The sequence below is a fragment of the Myodes glareolus genome, chromosome 2 (assembly GCF_982192425.1).
Source record: "Myodes glareolus chromosome 2, mMyoGla1.1, whole genome shotgun sequence".
NCBI classification, from domain to species: Eukaryota; Metazoa; Chordata; class Mammalia; order Rodentia; family Cricetidae; genus Myodes; species Myodes glareolus.
The window spans coordinates 84742027-84759088 of NC_142027.1; the positions used below are offsets into that span (position 1 = coordinate 84742027).

Genomic DNA, 17062 nt, shown 5'->3' on the forward strand with positions numbered 1-17062 from the left:
TATGAAAAACTAATCCAGGAAAAAAATTTCAAAACCCTTTCAGAGACACCATTACTTAAGAGGAATGAATATACACTACTGAATATTAAAATAGATGTTTCACTTAGATGATGGACATCTCATTCTATATATTTCAGCAGAAAAATACCTATCACTAAGTGAAAGCACAGTAGGAGATGTACAAAAGTCACAGAAAGAATACAAAGAGCACAAAATAAACATCATTGAAAGAATTTGCTAAATGTATAGAGTACTTTAATATTGCTCACTGATCAGTAAACACAATGGAGAAATGTTCACCACCACACTTGATTGAAGATAGTAAATGATTAACCTTCTTCATGATGAAAAAGATATGAAACAAGAATTTCTGAACAATAACAAACACTGTGATGTCTAAAGTCTTTACCATATCATTTACATGAAGAAAGTTTTTCTCTTGCAGGAGTTCTTCCCTGTTATCTGAGGTTAAGATGATTTAAAAAAAAAGTCTTTAAAATATTTACAGGGCTACACACAGGGACAAGCAGCTAAGACAAGTTCATTGTCAGGATGAAGGTTGGGATTTTGAGAACTTCCTGTGGTCCTGCAACAAGAAAACCCAAGGGTCTAACCTTCCTGGGAGCAAGCATGAATATTCATATAACCACACAAAGGCACACTAAAATAGCATAGTTAAAATTAAATAAAATCTTTAACTAAACAATTTTTCACTCATGAATATTTCTCTCCTGTAAGCATTCATTCCTGTAAGCCAGGTGTTGAGGCATTTAAAGTCTTGCTTCCAGAGTTTTTCTCAATCGTAATTTGGATCATTCAATAGAAAGCAAGAATATAGACCTGAAATTACAGAAATTAATCATTTTCAATTAGTGTCATCATTTGGGAAAATTTAGAAAATATTGTCACCCTGAAAGGATTATGTCACGGGTTTGTTCCTGAGAGTATACATTCACACACCAGTTCAAGTTCCTGGTTCATGCTGCAGGCTGAGGATGTGAGTTCTTAGCTTCCCAAGGTAGCTGTCATGTCTGACACTTCTTGTGACAACACTGTCAAGGTGATCATGTAACCGTCTGGAACCCAGAGTCACCTTAAACTCTTTAATTAATAAACTTAGCCATTAAGTTTTATCACAGGCAAAGAAGAGGCACTCATACTCATCTACAAAATTTTACATCTGGATAAGTGATAGGGGAATCTTTGCTAACCAATCATCTTTAAGAAAGGGAACCTAGTTAAGGTGTGGCTTCCTGAAACCCAGGAGAAAAACTGGAATGGACCAGGTGATTGCTCTCTGGGTGATTCCTGTGGTATGCAGCAGAACTTGGATTTTCCATTCATGTGGGGTGAGTTTCCCCGTATAATAAGTAAAAATATATTCCTTTTTCTTTAAGCTAGCCTGGTTATTTCCTGGATCAAGCAAACTTCTACAGGTAAGTATATTTATATAATTGAAGAAAAGTGCAAAATCAAAAAGGATAACCTTATCAAAGTCCTGAATTCTCAGGACTTTGTCCATATAATTTTGCAGGTGCAAACAAAATAGAGACGTCATAATGCTTGAACAGATTTGACACTTGTAGACTTGTTTTCTTCCCAGTCTTTGCAAGTAAATGTGAGTTGCCTGAAGATATTTCCAAAACTTTTATAGTCACATTTCCTTCAATATGAATCTTCTGAAATCCTCAGAGTACTGTGATATGCAAAGGCCTTAATAGACCTCTGATCTACTAAAATTTTACTCTTTTAGAACGACTACCAAAAAGAGGAAAACTTTACCACACTGATTGCACCTAAAGGGTTTGACAGGCTGGAATGTGGTGGCAACCCATTTAATCCAGCTTTTGGGAGAAATAGACAGACAAATCTCTGTGAGTTAAAGGCCAGCCTCGACTATGAGTGAGTTCCAGGACAGACTCCAATGCTACAGAGAAACCTTGTCTCGAAATACTAAAAAAGAAAAAAAAAAAGAGTTTCTTTGCAGTATGATTTTTTTCTCAAGATTTTAAAGCCTGATGACACATACAAAGGCTCTGCCACATTGGCTAAAATTGTATGGTTTCTATTCAGCATGTGTTCTTTGGTGGATGTGTACACTTCTACGACATGCAAAGGCTTTGCCACATTGATTACATTCATAGGGTTTCTCTCCAGTATGTGTTCTTTTATGTGTTTTTAGACTACTGATTTGTGAAAATGATTTACCACATTGATTACATTCATATGGTTTCTCTCCAGTATGTGTTCTTTGATGGATGTGTACACTTTTACGACATGCAAAGGCTTTGCCACATTGATTACATTCATAGGGTTTCTCTCCAGTATGTGTTTTTTTGTGTGTTTTTAGATGACTGATTTGTGAAAAGGCTTTATCACATTGATTACATTCAAAGGGTTTCTCTCCAGTATGTGTTCTATTATGTCTGTGAAGGTGACTATGACACGCAAAAGCTTTATCACATTGGTTACATTTATAAGGTTTCTCTCCAGTATGTATCCTTTGATGTATTCGAACTTTACTCTTCTGTGAAAAGGCTTTGCCACATTGATTACATGTGTAGGGTTTCTCTCCAGTATGTGTCCTTTGATGTAATCGAAGACTACTGTTCTGTGAAAAGGCTTTACCACATTGATTACACTGATAAGGTTTCTCTCCAGTATGTGTCCTTTGATGTTCTCGAATTTTACTCTTCCGTGAAAAGGCTTTACCACATTGATTGCATGTGTAGGGTTTCTCTCCAGTATGTGTTCTTTTATATATTTTGAGATTATGTTGACATGCAAATACTTTACCACATTCAGTACATTCATAGGGTTTCTCTTTAGTATGTGTTCTTTCATGTATTTTGTGTTTAGAGAATTTTGAAAAAGCTTTATCACAATGATTACATTCATTGCTTTTCTCTCCAGTATGTGGTATTTTGTGAATTTGGAGACTTTTGACATATGAACAGTCTTTACCACATTGATTACATCCATAGGAATTCTCTCCAGCTTGTGTTCTTTTATGTAATTGGAGATAACTGGTACCTGAAAAGGCTTCATAATATTGAATAACATCATATGGCTTTTCTGCAGAATGAATTTGTTCACGCCTTTGAAGATGATTGTAACATGCAAAGGGTTTAACATGCTGAGTATATTCAGAGGGTTTCTCTCCATTATGGGTTTTTTCATCCCTGCAGAGACAATTGGCACATGTAAAAGTTTTACCATGTACATTACAGTGATGAATCTTAATATCTGTCTGAATTAATTTTATAATTTTATTTAATTGTAAAGAGGAATCAGATTTTAAGTTTTACAGTCATGGTGCTCTCTTTTAGTATGGGATGTTTTGTGTCTTTGAATAACCTTTGATGGTAAGGGTCTTTTTTAAATGACCCACATTTATAGCATCATTTTTTATGAGATTTTTTTTACATATTTGAAAGGAACTAGACTAACTCAGTTTAAATAACCTTATATTCCTTTTGGCATTCTTATGTTTTCCTGCAGTGCAATATCTACCACAAGAAAGTCTACTAGGACAAATAAAAGTAAGTACACAGTCCCACACTCATAGGGCTTTACTTCAGTGTGAGTTTGCTGATGTCTCCCCAAGGAAGTTTGAAAACCAATTAAATATAACCTTATAGCACATTCAACAAATCTACCCAGTGTTGAAATACTAAGTATCTTTCATATCTTCTCATTATTCTGAAAGAGATATATATAGTCTTTCTTTCCATTTTGGAAAGCTCACTTGTGACATATGACATTCTTATTAAAGGAAGAAGAAATTAATGGTTGTCCATTAAATCCACACAGTTTGAATTTCTGTCCCTCAAAGACATGTGGTGTAGGAATTAAGATTTCTCCACAAGAGCCTTTTGACTCTCATAAACTAACTCCTTCAATACGTTTGGCAAAGTCACAAGTACATGAATAACACTGGCTTTACTACAGAGTATTTATTTTTTTGGCAATTTAAAACATATTTACTATCTATTCAATGTTTAAATGTATGTTCCTTGTGCAATATCCTTCTCTTCTGTTTTTAGAGGAATGTCTTGGAAACACAGACCAGTTACCTCATATTGAGGCATATAATTTTATTAGAAATTAATAATCATAAATATACTTTTAGCGGTGCATATTTATACTATTTTGTAAATCTTCCAGGACAAATTAAAATTTCCTCAGAGACAAATATATACCAAAATCCAAATAAAATTTACCTTTCACGCTTTCTAGCATTTTGACAATGTTCTTCAAAATTATGGTCTTCCCAAGTGTACCCTAAAAAAATAGTAACAGAAAGTAGATAATGTATTAATGGATACTGTACAAAATTGAATATCTTAAGTGAACTATGCCTTAGTTATTTGGCTCATTCTTACTCTTGATAAAACAAAAATATACAAAAGAATCAATAAATAATACATAGTTGTCACCTTATTTTAAAACATGAAGGAAAGTTCCCAATCTTACCAATAGCAGTGAGGTTCCTGTATGTCTCCAGCATCACAACTTTGTAGAGACTCTTTTGGGAAGGATTCAGCAAAACCCACTCATCCTGAGTGAAGTCAATGTGCACATCCTCATAGGTCACTGAATTCTAGAAGAATCCAACCAACAGTAAAGCAAAATGTGATCCTGACATTGGACATATTTGGATAATGCTGCTGCTTCCCACTCTTCTTCCATGATATTACATTATAATATAATCACCAGTCACTTTTGAAGGAACCTGAAAAAGAGGTTCATATGTGCCATTCCTTGGCTCTTTAAATAGGATACATCCTTGAGAAAGAAATGCCAATGAACAGACATACAGAGACAGAGAAGCAAGCAGATCAACACTACTGAGAAAACATTACAGAAATGATAAGAACAGTGATTATTTAGAAAAATGATGGCAGTTTGGGTATATTCACTTGTGACTTTATACCCAGTGATCAATGTAAAAGCAGATGAAATAAATTGAGTTGGATATCAGTCAAAACCTATGCAATGAGTTACAGTAAGTCAGAGTTACAAATTAATAAAACCCAGTAACTATCCATAATCATTTAAATTAAAAAAACATAAAAAGAAATCAGAGGTTTTAATGAAGTTCTTACAAAAAGCTTTGTATTTACTTTAGTTCTACATTTATCTTCGAGAACCTGCAGTGGCCCAGTTTAAACTCATCTGTTTAATGAGTTTGCTGTCCTTGCAGATACGAGGGCACAATTGCCAGTACTAAAAGGGGGCTTGTAATGATCCTTTACTTCAACTTCATTGGTTCTGATGCCTCTTGTGACAACCATGAGAAACAGGCATGCATGTGGTACATACCCTTGTATATAGATACAACCTCATATTCATTGAAAGCATTCAAAACAAAAAAATTAGAGGCAGTGAGAAAGTCAGCCACCTGCAGTGCAATGATTTAGAAGGCAGAGGTATTAATGTCATGGATACTACTCTCCTGGGAAAGAGAATGATACCTTCCACCAAACTTCAAATTTCAAGATGTAGGTGAAGTTCAGCGTAGAGGTTTATCCTTGACATGTACAAAAATCTACATTCCAGGCTCATCAGACAATAAAATAATACACACACACACACACACACACACACACACACACACACACACACACACACACAAAGTATGTTGCTTAACCATTAATCCTTCTGTGCTAAAGCCAGGATTATTTGTATTTCTGAGTTGAAGACAGCATGGTCTAAAGAGCTACATTCAGAACCCAGAGCTACAGAAAAAAATATTGCCTTTCAAAAACAAAAGTAAAAAACAAAGAATTAAAATAGAAATCAGGATAGCAAAAGGCTTAAGAGTGAATAGCATTTGTTTCAACTGCATGTTTTGTCATTTAGTGATATGATTATTTAGAGATACCATCATTTAGTTATAAAGGTGGTGAAGTCATGACAGCAGGACACACATAACCAGAAATGGGTTGAGGTTATAAATATGTAAATCCAAACCCCAATATAGGAATTTTATCCAAAAGATTTCTCCTACTAAATATTCCACAAATACAACAAAGAAGAGCACCCCGGAGAGACAAGTGTTCAACCACTTCTAATCTGGATCCTTTTCCTTCGATCAACTACATTCTGACCCTGATCTATAAATATTCATAGTCATCCCATGATTAAAAAAGTATTTAGTCTAACTACAATGATTGCCAAAGGCTGCAACAGTTCCTGAAGTGTTTCAATGTGAAGTCTCTTATAAGAATCACGATATTGACTTGATTGGCCATAACCCAGCCCAATAAAGTCATATCTAATAGTGCCACTCCCTAGGAGATTATTGGATCAAACTACATTCAAACTACCAGAGTGGATTATGTGAGTCTTAAAGAAGATTGATTCCCAATTATCTGAGGAACTGCCATATTGGTTTCCGTAGTGGCTACACAGGTTTGCATTCACAGCAGCAATGGAGGAATGTTCTCATTATTCAACATCTTTGCCAGCATGAGTTTTCCATTATGTTATTGAACCTAGCTATTCTGAGAGGTATAAGGTGAATTCGAAAAGCTCTTTTGATGAACATTTTATTGATGGTTAAGCATATTGAACATTTAGCTAAGTGTTTCTAAGACAGATTTATCTATTTAGAACTCCTTGTTTAAATCTGTACCACATTTTTATTCAATTAATTTATTTCTTGATATTTTGCTTCTTGAGTTCTTTTGCTTCTGAGTAAGTAAATCCAAATGACATAGGCAAACATGATGTGTACTCTTTGTAAGTGGATATTAGCTGTTGAGTAAAGACTAATCACAGTACAATCCACAGACCCAGATAGGGTAAGTGACAAAAATGGCTGTGCAGGGGGTGCTTGGATTTCAAACAGGAAGATAAAATAGACTAGATTCTGTGGGTGTACTCAGAGTAAGAACAGGAAGGATCATTTGAGTAAATGGAAGTATGGAGGGGAAAAACACGGCAAGGAATTACTAGACTAGGAAAGCTTTCAAGGGTTGATATTGAAACTGTGCAGTAACAACTTTCTAAAAGATTTGAGGGTCATTATAGTGAGGACTCCCCATAACTCAGAAATATGGAGGCTGTACTGGTCATCTTCTGTAATCACACATGGCTCCTAGTGGTGGGATGAGAAAACCAAGCCATCCATAAAATATTTGACACAGACTTGTTGTGTATGAAAGATATATCAGGAAAATGGTGGCTCAAGATTTGTGTAGTGGCTAACCAATGACTGGCCCAACTTGAGGCCCAAGGTGGCTAGGAAGAGCACCTAGATGGACAGGATCCAGAAGTTGGATGGATCAGAGCACTAGGGTAGAACCAAATACAAGTAACAATTAAGAAAAACAGTCAATGTCATAATACCTAATTCCATGACCAATAGCTCTCCAGGTCTTCAATCCTGTTCTGCTGTGTTGAGAGCAGCACACTTCTTTTTCTTGGGCTGGTTTCATAACCCATTAGTAGCTCTCCTTGGCTGGTAGCCAATGACCCTGGGATCTCTAACATCTTGGGTAATTAAAGAATTTCAACCTTCCAATATTAAGATCCACTCAAGAACTTCTGTACCCTTCCATAGGCTTTGGGTCAATACAGTGACTCTGCCCTCTGCAGTGCACACACCTGATCTTCTAGACTCTGGCTGGCTCAGTTCCACTGTCATTGCTGTTTTGGTGGTCATCTCACACTGCTGACATCTCCCAAACACTGGAATCTGTTTCAACTGGGTTTCACTTTCACCAATAGTTTCTCATAGAATCTCTTCAGGTTGCCGCACCCCTTGGCATGACCCTTACAGTCCTGGGCACTCAACTGCCAATGATACTGCACCTTCAGTGTAGTCCTTTCCTGACCTTTCTCAGTGCCAAGCCTTACATCCATCAATACCTTCAAAACCTGTACCACCTGGGTGAAACACATTACAAACTCCATCTACCAGCATGAGGTACAGCCTTGGGTAATTCTGGAAGACAGCTTCTCTGTGCTCTTAGAAAACACTTCCCAGACATTTTCACATCAGTGACGCTGGTCTCTGAATCATCGCCGTCCAGCATTAAGTACCCAGCAGAGCAATATTTCGCTTAAATACATCTAATAACTTGATCATCACAGCTGATTCTTCAGCCCCAGCTAACCAGAAACAGATGATTTATTGCCTTTCATTTATCCTCATCTCAAGCCAGAACCATGTGGCCCAAGCTGTCAGGTTTTGCTGCTTACCGGGGTTGGAACATGGCACCTTGTTTAATTCTACCTTTACCAGCTTTCTGTCTTTCCCTCTATAAGTTTGGCTGCTCTGAAACTTGATCTGTAAACTAGGCTGTGCTTGGACTAACAGAGGTGTGCAGGCCTCTGTGTTCTGAGTGCTAGGGTTAAAGTCACTGTGCCACCACCCTCTCAGGCCACCAATTCCTTTATTCCATTTCTTAATCTGTTGATGTCCTTGAGAAGAGGACTTAGATTACACTTTTGGGGCCCTTATCCTCCTCAAGTCTGTTACCTTATTCAGCTGCTGTTTTCAGCAGTATGTATCTTCAGTAGGGTTACCACTAATATCCACTTGGCAGGCTCTATCTTAAGCTGTGTTGAGATTCCTTCTGCCAAAGAAATTAATCAAAATCTCCTTACATAGGTCTCAGGCAGACTCTTTGAACCAAGGTACTTTCTTCATCAAAAAAGTACAAGAATCATTTCTAAAGAACATACTAAAATTCTTCTCTGAAATCTCTTGATGTGAATCCTGATATTTCATATCATTATCAACGTCATACCCTCCCGTACTCTTCCTAGTATGACCCCGTATGCTTTCCTTTTTTTAAGCCAAAGAACCAAAGACCTTATTATTCAAAACAAAAGCATGATTAGGACTAGAACAGCAATACCCAAGTCTCTGGAACCAAATTCTGTTTTTTTTTTTTTTTTTTTTGGTAAGGAGACATGATGACCACAGAAATTATTATAACTAAATCATTTAATTGAGGTGGCTCACGTACAATTTTATAGGGTGAGTAAATTATCATCTTGGCTGGAAGCATGTAAGCTGTCAGCCAGATGTGACACTGTTGCTGAGAGTCCTTTGTTCTTGACTCAGAGGAAACAGGACATAGTCTGACACACTGGGAAGTATCCTGAGAATACCCACAGTGACATTCTTCCTCTTACAAGACCATGCCAACTCCAAAACAGCCACACCTACCACTACTTCCACTCCACAAGAGATTATGAGGGCCAACTATATTCAAACTACCACAGTGATATAGCTGAGTCTTGAGGTAGATAGATTCCCAATTATCTGACGAATTGCCATATTGATTTACATACTGGCTATACAAGTTTGCATTCCCAGCAGCAAAGGGGAAGTGTTCCATTTTCTCCATATTTTTGACAGTATGAGATGTCACGGTGTTAATGCTGCTAGCAAATCTGACAGGTATAAGATCAATCAATAAAGTAGTTTTGATTTGTAACTTTTTGATAGCTAAGGATGTTGAACATTAATCTATGTTTTTAAGCCAGTTAAATTTATCTATTTAGAATTTTTATTTTGATCTGTACCACATTTTTATTTGATTATTTGATTTGTAGATGTCTAATTTCCTCAGTTCTATTTTATTCTGAGAAAGTAAATCCAGAACCACACAGACAAACATGATATGCACTCATATACATGTGGATATTAGCAGTTGAGTAAAGAATAATCACAGTACAATCAAGACTCAGAGAGGGTAAGTAACAAGAATGGCTGTAGCAGGGGATGCATAGAGCCCACCTGAAAGGAAGAAATAAATGAGATTTTATGGGTGAACAAAGAATAGCAACAGTAACAACCATGGGATAAATGGAGGGATGGAGGGAGAATACACAGGGAGAGATGACTGGAATAGTAAATCTTTAAAGTTGATGTGGAAACCTAATACAGTAGAAACTTTTGGCTAGTGAAGTAGGCAACCCGAGTGAGTACCCCCAGTAACTAAGAATATGGAGCATGAACCTGTCATATCCTCTAATGACATATATTTCCCTGTGGTATGAATAGAAAAGAAAGCCAGCCATAAGATATTTGACACACAGTTACATTGTCTGGAAGATATACCAAGAAATTGGTGGCTTAAATTGGTGTAGTGGCAAATCAATGACTGGACTAACTTGAGGGCTAAGTGAAAATAGGCAACCCATGACCAACACTGCCTGAATGACAAGGAACAAGAAGTTTAATGGTTCAGAATTTAGAGTAGAACAACATACAAGTAACAGAAAAGGAAACAATGGTCAATATAAGTATCCCTAGCTCTATTCTGATAGAATCACAATTGTTTCCTAGACTAATTTTCAACAGAGGGCCTTCCTCTGAAAATTGATTATGGCAGATGCAAAGAACTTCACTCAAACACTACCTAAAACACTTGGAAGCAAGCAGAAATTTGGGTGAGGGTTTTTTAGAAGCCAGAGGTATCAAGGACACCAAAAAACCACAGTTTACAGAATCAACTAAGCAACTGTCATAAGGGCTAAGAGAGCCTGGCAGAGCAACTATGGAGCTTGCAGTGTCTGAGTTCTACCCTCTCAATGTGTACTGCCATTGCTTTGCTTGGTGTTTTTATGAAACTGCTGACTGTAAGAGTGTTTCTGACACGTTTGTTTCCTCTTGGGACTATTTTCCTTCTCCTGGGACTATTTTCCTTCTCCTGGGTTGTGTAATCATGCATGGATATAAAGGTTTGTGTCTAGTCTTATTGTACCTTGTCATGATGTTTGTTGACATTCCTAGGAGGCCTGCTCTTTCTGAAGGGAAACAGAGGAACAATGGATCTGGGCCAGTGGGAATGTTGGAGACTAGGGAGTTTAGATAGGGTTGAGACGGTGGTCAGGATGTCCTGTATGAGAGAAGAATAAATAAAAAGAATAAACAAAAAGAAATGAAAATGCTATTAATCTAACTTTATAATCTTTAGAATCTTTAACAGCCAAAATGTTGCTCAAATATCCAAAGTCTCGTCTGATACTCAAGACAAAATATTGTGTTGTGACATCTTTTAAAATCAATAAACAAAGTAAACTTTTCAGACATAAAATGAAACAGGATATATTCCATTTAGAAAGAGCGCAATATGTCTGTCTATGTTCCAGTCAATAATTTGGGCAGACATCCCATACTCACATTCAGAACACACCAGGCAAAGAACAGGTAGGCCACCATTTCATAAAACTTCTTCATTCCTTTATTTTCCACAGTCACAATTCCCAAACAACTCTCCAACCATCACCTCTGAGACATATCCCCATCCCTCAAGAGCAGGCCAAGCCAGCAAGAAGAACAGGTAGCTGAAGTCAGGCCAAGACTTCCTGTTAAAGCAGCGTGCACACCAAACATTAGAAATCCAGGCACTCTGTCCACCCATGGATCTCCTCCACTCTTTGAGTACCTCTTCCAAATATTATCCCCCTCCCACTTGCCCTATTTTCACTGTGTCCTAGTCCTCAAAATAGGTGGAGATGTTCTGTTTGAAGAAGACAGAGCAGCTGTGAGAAGTCCGCGTAGGCCACTTGTGCACTGACATGTCCACTCCCAAAGTCCCTCACACCATGCAGTCCACAGTCCAGCTCCCCTCTTCATGTTTTCTTGGCCACCAACTTGCACAAAAGACTTCTTAACAGAAGACAGACCACATCTATCAACTGTTTTCTAGCCCCAAACATGGTTGTGAAGGACCTCTGTTGAACCATAGGCCACACAGATAAGAACAGACAGCAAACAGAAACCACAGAACAAAACACATTTTCAAAAGAGACAAAATGAGAAATAGGAACCTAGACTCATAATCACCACAAACCCAGATATGTACATGACAGTTTAATAACACAAACAACAGCCATGGCAATATGTCCCCACCTGAGCCCAGCTATCCTACTACAACAAGTCCTCAATATTCTAATACAGCTGCAACACAAATAATATTGTCTGAGAGGTGTCTTTCACTCTTTTGCCTGGTCTTGAGACCCTATTTCTCCTATTGGGTTACATCTTCAAGCCTTGATATGAGAGCTGATGACAAGACTTATTTAACTTCATATGTTGTAGTGTAATGCCTGTACTGTGAGAAGTCTCACAAGTCAAGCAATGGACTGGAGATGAAAAACACAGAGAGACATGGGTTTCTCTTAAAACAAAAAAGTTGATTATATTGTGTTCCAGGGCAGCTTATATAGGGTTCTCCTTAACTAATGGACATGCCACAGCTCCTGAGATTTTTAGCTGCAAACCAATCAGAAACCACTTTATTGCCATCCAAAACTCATGAAGGTCTTGTGCTCAGAGCTACTGCAAGCACAGGAAAAAAAGCTGTCCACCCTGGGAAGCAAAGGGTCATAGAAAATTCAAGGTCTCAGGGTCTGCAGTCCCAAACAATATGTCATGTTTGGTGGATATCCTGGGAGATCTTCTCTTTAAGAAGGAAAATGGGGGACAAGATATGGAGGAGAAGTGGTCATGGGAGGAGAATGACAGAAGCAAAAGTAGAGGAAATTGTAGTTGATATATATTGTATGAGAGAAAAATTTCTAAAAGGAAAGAAAAGAAAGAGGAATGTGAATGCTGTGGGGGAAGATTGAACCAAAACAAGATTAAAACTCAGCAGGATGAAAACAAAATCCTTCAATTCTATCTCAGACTCAGGGGGCTTCATTCTAAAACAACCTAGGTAGCTCCATCACTGTAACTGTCCATTCTCGTCACTCATTTGCTATTCCCACTCTCTGTATGCAGCTGTCCATGGCAAATGCCTCCTAGCTTGGGTATGTCACTATCCTGTGTTCTCAAAAGAGCAGAAACTTCTTCTTCAGAGCTTCAATGCAATAAACTCTCACAGGCTCCTCAAAAGTTTCTGACCCTGCCAAATGCAGGCAGATACAGCAGTGCTGAGCTTAACCCACAAAGGGAGAATCCATGACCTTTACTTTTGACATCTTTATTGTTCCCAGAATCAGTACATGGGGGATCATGACAAATTTGGCTTCTAAGTTGGGATGGAACCCACCAGAGATGCATGGACCAGAGTCACAGTAGGTTTTGTATGAACTTGATTCCTGGACCTAGGAAGCACTTTGCTTACTCCTTCCATCAATAGAAAGTTTAGCTAGAATGTTGGGGACTAAGGAGTTTAGACAGGGATGAGGCTGTGATCAGGATGTACTGTATGAGAGAAGAATAAATAAAGAGAATAAACAAAAAGAAATGAAAATGCTTTGAATCTAACTTCAAAATCTTCACAATCTTTAACAGCCAAGATGTTGTTTAAATATCCCAAGGCTCTTCTGATACTCAAGACAAAATATTGTCTTCTGCATCCTTTAGAATCAATAAACAAAGTAAACTTTTCAGATATAAAATGACACAGGATATAGTCTATTTATAAAGAGAGGAATATATCTGTCTGTGTTCCAGTCCCGAATTCAGGCAGATATCCCATATTCACATACAGACCACACCAGGCAAAGAACAGGTAGGCCACCAGTTCATAAAACTTCTTCATTCCTTTAGTTTCCACAGTCACATTCCCCAAACAACTCTCCAGCCTTCATCACTGAGACATATCCCCATCCCCCAAGAGCTGGCCAGGCCAGCAAGAAGAACAGGTAGTTGAACTCAGGCAAAGACTCCCTGATAAAGCAGAGTCAACACCAAACATTTGAAATCCAGGCAGCCTGTCCACCCATGGAACTCCACTCTTGGAGTACAACCCCCAAACATTATCCCCTTCCCATGTGCCTTCTTGTCATTGTGTCCTAGTCCCCAAAATAGGTGGAGATGTTCTGTTTGAACAAGACACAGCAGCTGTGAGAAGTCCATGTAGGCCAGTTGCACACTGACATGTCCACTCCCAAATTTCCTAGCTAGGTGGAATCTTCTCCTTAAAGCATCTTGCTAGGCTTCCTCTTTAGAGCAAGGGATTTTCTTTAATGGTGACAATCTACTTGAAAGTTTCTGCTTCCTAATAGTACCCAGAGGTTTTTTTTTTAACCAAAAAGACTTTTTCATTTCTTTCTCTCCCACTTGTTTAATTTTATATTGTTGACCTGAATCAGTCATCTGTAAAAACTATCCAACAGAATCAATAGTTTTAAGAAATCAACCTCTACTTTTTAATTTTGGCTTACTCAATTTTCAGGTAATGGAGAAAGTAAGAATTATTTGGGACAAAATATAATCCAATGACCTCTAGCTTAATTTTTCATTGAGTCTATTTCTGACTGAACTCCTATGAAGTCCACCTTCACTGTCTGCATTACTCTCAACACTCCATCTTTTCAGTCCCATAAGAATGACTGGTAAAGCTCTTTGTATTCGTTTCTAGGGATTTAGCCATCTCAATCTTAACATTTTCAACAATCCTCCAAAAGCCATCAATTCCACGTCCTTTGCAGTAATAACATCACTCTGTTGTACCACATTTTATTATAACTTCCTTGTTATTTGCTGCGACTTAATTCTAATCAAAGCATCTCCATGTTTACTTGACTGATACTGCCAGATCACAAACCCATCATCATGGGAGCTTAGGATAGAAATTCAAGATAGCAACTGAAGTAAAAAAAAAAAATATGGGTAAAGCTTTTTCTCTCACTTGGTCACCATCTCAAGCTCAGCTAGCCCTCTCATCCAGTCAAGCTCCATTTGCCTATGAGTATTGCTGGACTCAGGGGAGAGTCTTCCTACATCAATCATCAAACAACACAATTTCTCACAGACATAGTAACTAGTAATTCTGAGTGGGCATGCCCTCAACTGATGTTTCCTCAGAAGGCTCTAGGCTACATCATGTTGAATCTAATTCAAAGAGACCAAAATATATGAGAACATTGTAAAAATCAAAACCAGTGCATTCACCATATCATTTACTTAAGGAGCAGAAAATCATTATAAAGATAGCCAAAATTAGAAAAAAAAGAAATATGGCAAGCCTCTAAATTCAGGAAAAGGAAACTAAGACTGTCTCTCAACAGATAGCACCCAAACCAACAAAATCGCAAGGAAGTCATAATAATATACTAAATTTTTGTATACAAAAATTGATTTATGCTGGAGGGGATGTGGAGTATGGGGAACACTCCTCTACTGCCTGTGGCTGTGCAAACTTGTGGAACTATGTTGGAAATCAGTATTTCAGTTTCTCAGAAAACTGTGAATCATCCTACCTCAAGAACCAGCAATATCACACTTTTGTCATGTACCAAAGGATGTCAAGGACATTTGCTCAACTATGTTCATACCAGCATTATTTGTAATAGCTAGAACCTGGAAACATAGAGGCCCTTCAACCGAAGAATGAATGGATAAAGAAAATGTGGTACATTTACACAGAGGAGTACTACTCAGTGGTAAAAATATTATGGCATCCTGCAATGGAAATGGATGGAACTAGAAATTCTATCCTGCTTGAGGGAATCCAGACTCAAAATCAAGAAAACAGTACTATTCACTCAAACGTAGATATCACCTATAAAGCAAAGGATAACCAGTCTGTAGTTCACAACCACAAAGAAGCTAGGTAACAAGGAGAATGTAACAGAAACATATATGGATTCACCTGGAAAGGGAAAATAGACAGGATCTCCTGAGTAAATAGGGACAATGGTCCTGTTAGGCAAGGTTATTACAGCTTGCAGAGATCTTGTGTTTTGGTTAAAGTCGTAAAACTACAGCAATTGGGCTTCTTGAAAAAGTCAGTTCTTTATTAAAATTTTTCATTGCCTTTGTCTGTGGACCCCAAGAAATGGTCACTCATGCCATTTATCAATCATCGAAAACTGATTACAAAACTCCCTATTACTCATTTTTTTGGCTGCATTGAGTACCAGACCACATACCCCTCAGGATTCAGAACTGGCAAGCAAGGTTCTCAGGGTAAAACATTTAACTCAAGAATAGTACCTCTGCATCTTCTTTATTTCTCATGCTAGAGGAAAAATGAAGTGAACGTGACATGGAAGAGAGAAAGAATAAAGAAAAGAAAGGAGAGTAAGGACAAGTAGTAGAAGTAGTGGAGGTGAAAAAGAAGAGTAAGAGTAAGGGCAGATCTCCATGAGAATTCTAGTTTCTACAGACATGGTTGGAAAAATCCATAGGCAAGAAAAATAATAATTTGCATATTAAAATCACAAAAAGTGGCAGGTAGAACCTGACAAAGCAGTACTCCAGACAGGTGACCTGACCTAGGAAAGAGCCAGCATTCAAAGGGAATTATCTGACATTCCAAGCCCTTGGATAAAGTTAGTAAACATCCCTGAATCCTTGATTCAACCAAATTTCTCATCTAATCTCTGCTGTAGTACACACCTCTGGGAACACCCAGATTTGTTTGTTAGCAAAGGTGGGGCATGCTGGTTTCCGGATCAGTGCCGGTCTTCTATAGAAATTTCCATGTGGTCTGTTAGCAGGTAATTTTGTGGGATTGACTCTAAGTAAATTTGAGTATTAAAACAAAGAGTGAATGCCATTGCACTAAGACCTCATTGTGTAGGGAAATGGAGCAAGGTCAGTCCACTGATTAAGAAGAAGTTACACTGCCGTGGTGTTTTAGGAATGCGGCCCATTTCAAAGGAAAGAATCTCGGCTTAACAAGGATTTTACAGATATGATGGTGACTTTTCCAAAAGACAACTGTTCCCATAGCTTTGCAAAATAGGTTGTTCCATGTGGATGAGTACATATACACTTCCCGTGGATCTGCCTATTGGTCTGTGCATTGACTGTATACTCTTGTGGGCTCCAATAAATTTTAACAGCTACAAAAACAGTAAACCTCTCATGTTGCTTCCTTCCCTCCCGTTTCTGCACTCTGCCTTCAACAGCTTCAGAGTAGGTAAATGGACTCAATTCGTTCACACGTCTCTCTTCAATTATAAGTCCCCAGGAAAAGTCAGATGGATTAAAGGACTCTCACTAACTGAACTATATTTCCTTCTAAATGACCAGTCCAAGCCCATTCTGGAATGAGTTGCAAGGGTGTTTTCCCAGTACAGGGCAGCAAAAGTAGAATTAGCTGTGTTCAAAGTAATTCTCGGGTACCTAATG

The 17062-nt window shown here is 37.9% G+C and overlaps 2 protein-coding genes across 2 annotated transcripts; both read right to left on the reverse strand.

Annotated features, from left to right (window-relative positions):
• Positions 1–275: 275 nt before the first annotated feature.
• Positions 276–4081, reverse strand: LOC148123040 (uncharacterized). The gene is made up of 2 exons (XM_087897919.1): positions 4077–4081; positions 276–3182 (listed from the first exon to the last, which is right to left on the reverse strand). Exons 1-2 carry the CDS (start codon positions 4079–4081, stop codon positions 2066–2068), a joined length of 1122 nt encoding a protein of 373 aa, XP_087754045.1. The 3' UTR covers positions 276–2065.
• Positions 4082–4219: 138 nt separating this feature from the next.
• On the reverse strand, positions 4220–7366 carry LOC125399871 (zinc finger protein 431-like). Its single transcript, XM_087902555.1, has 3 exons — positions 7357–7366; positions 4477–4596; positions 4220–4284 (listed from the first exon to the last, which is right to left on the reverse strand). The coding sequence occupies exons 1-3, from the start codon at positions 7364–7366 to the stop codon at positions 4220–4222; spliced, it is 195 nt and encodes a 64-aa protein (XP_087758681.1).
• Between the last annotated feature and the right edge of the window lie 9696 nt (positions 7367–17062).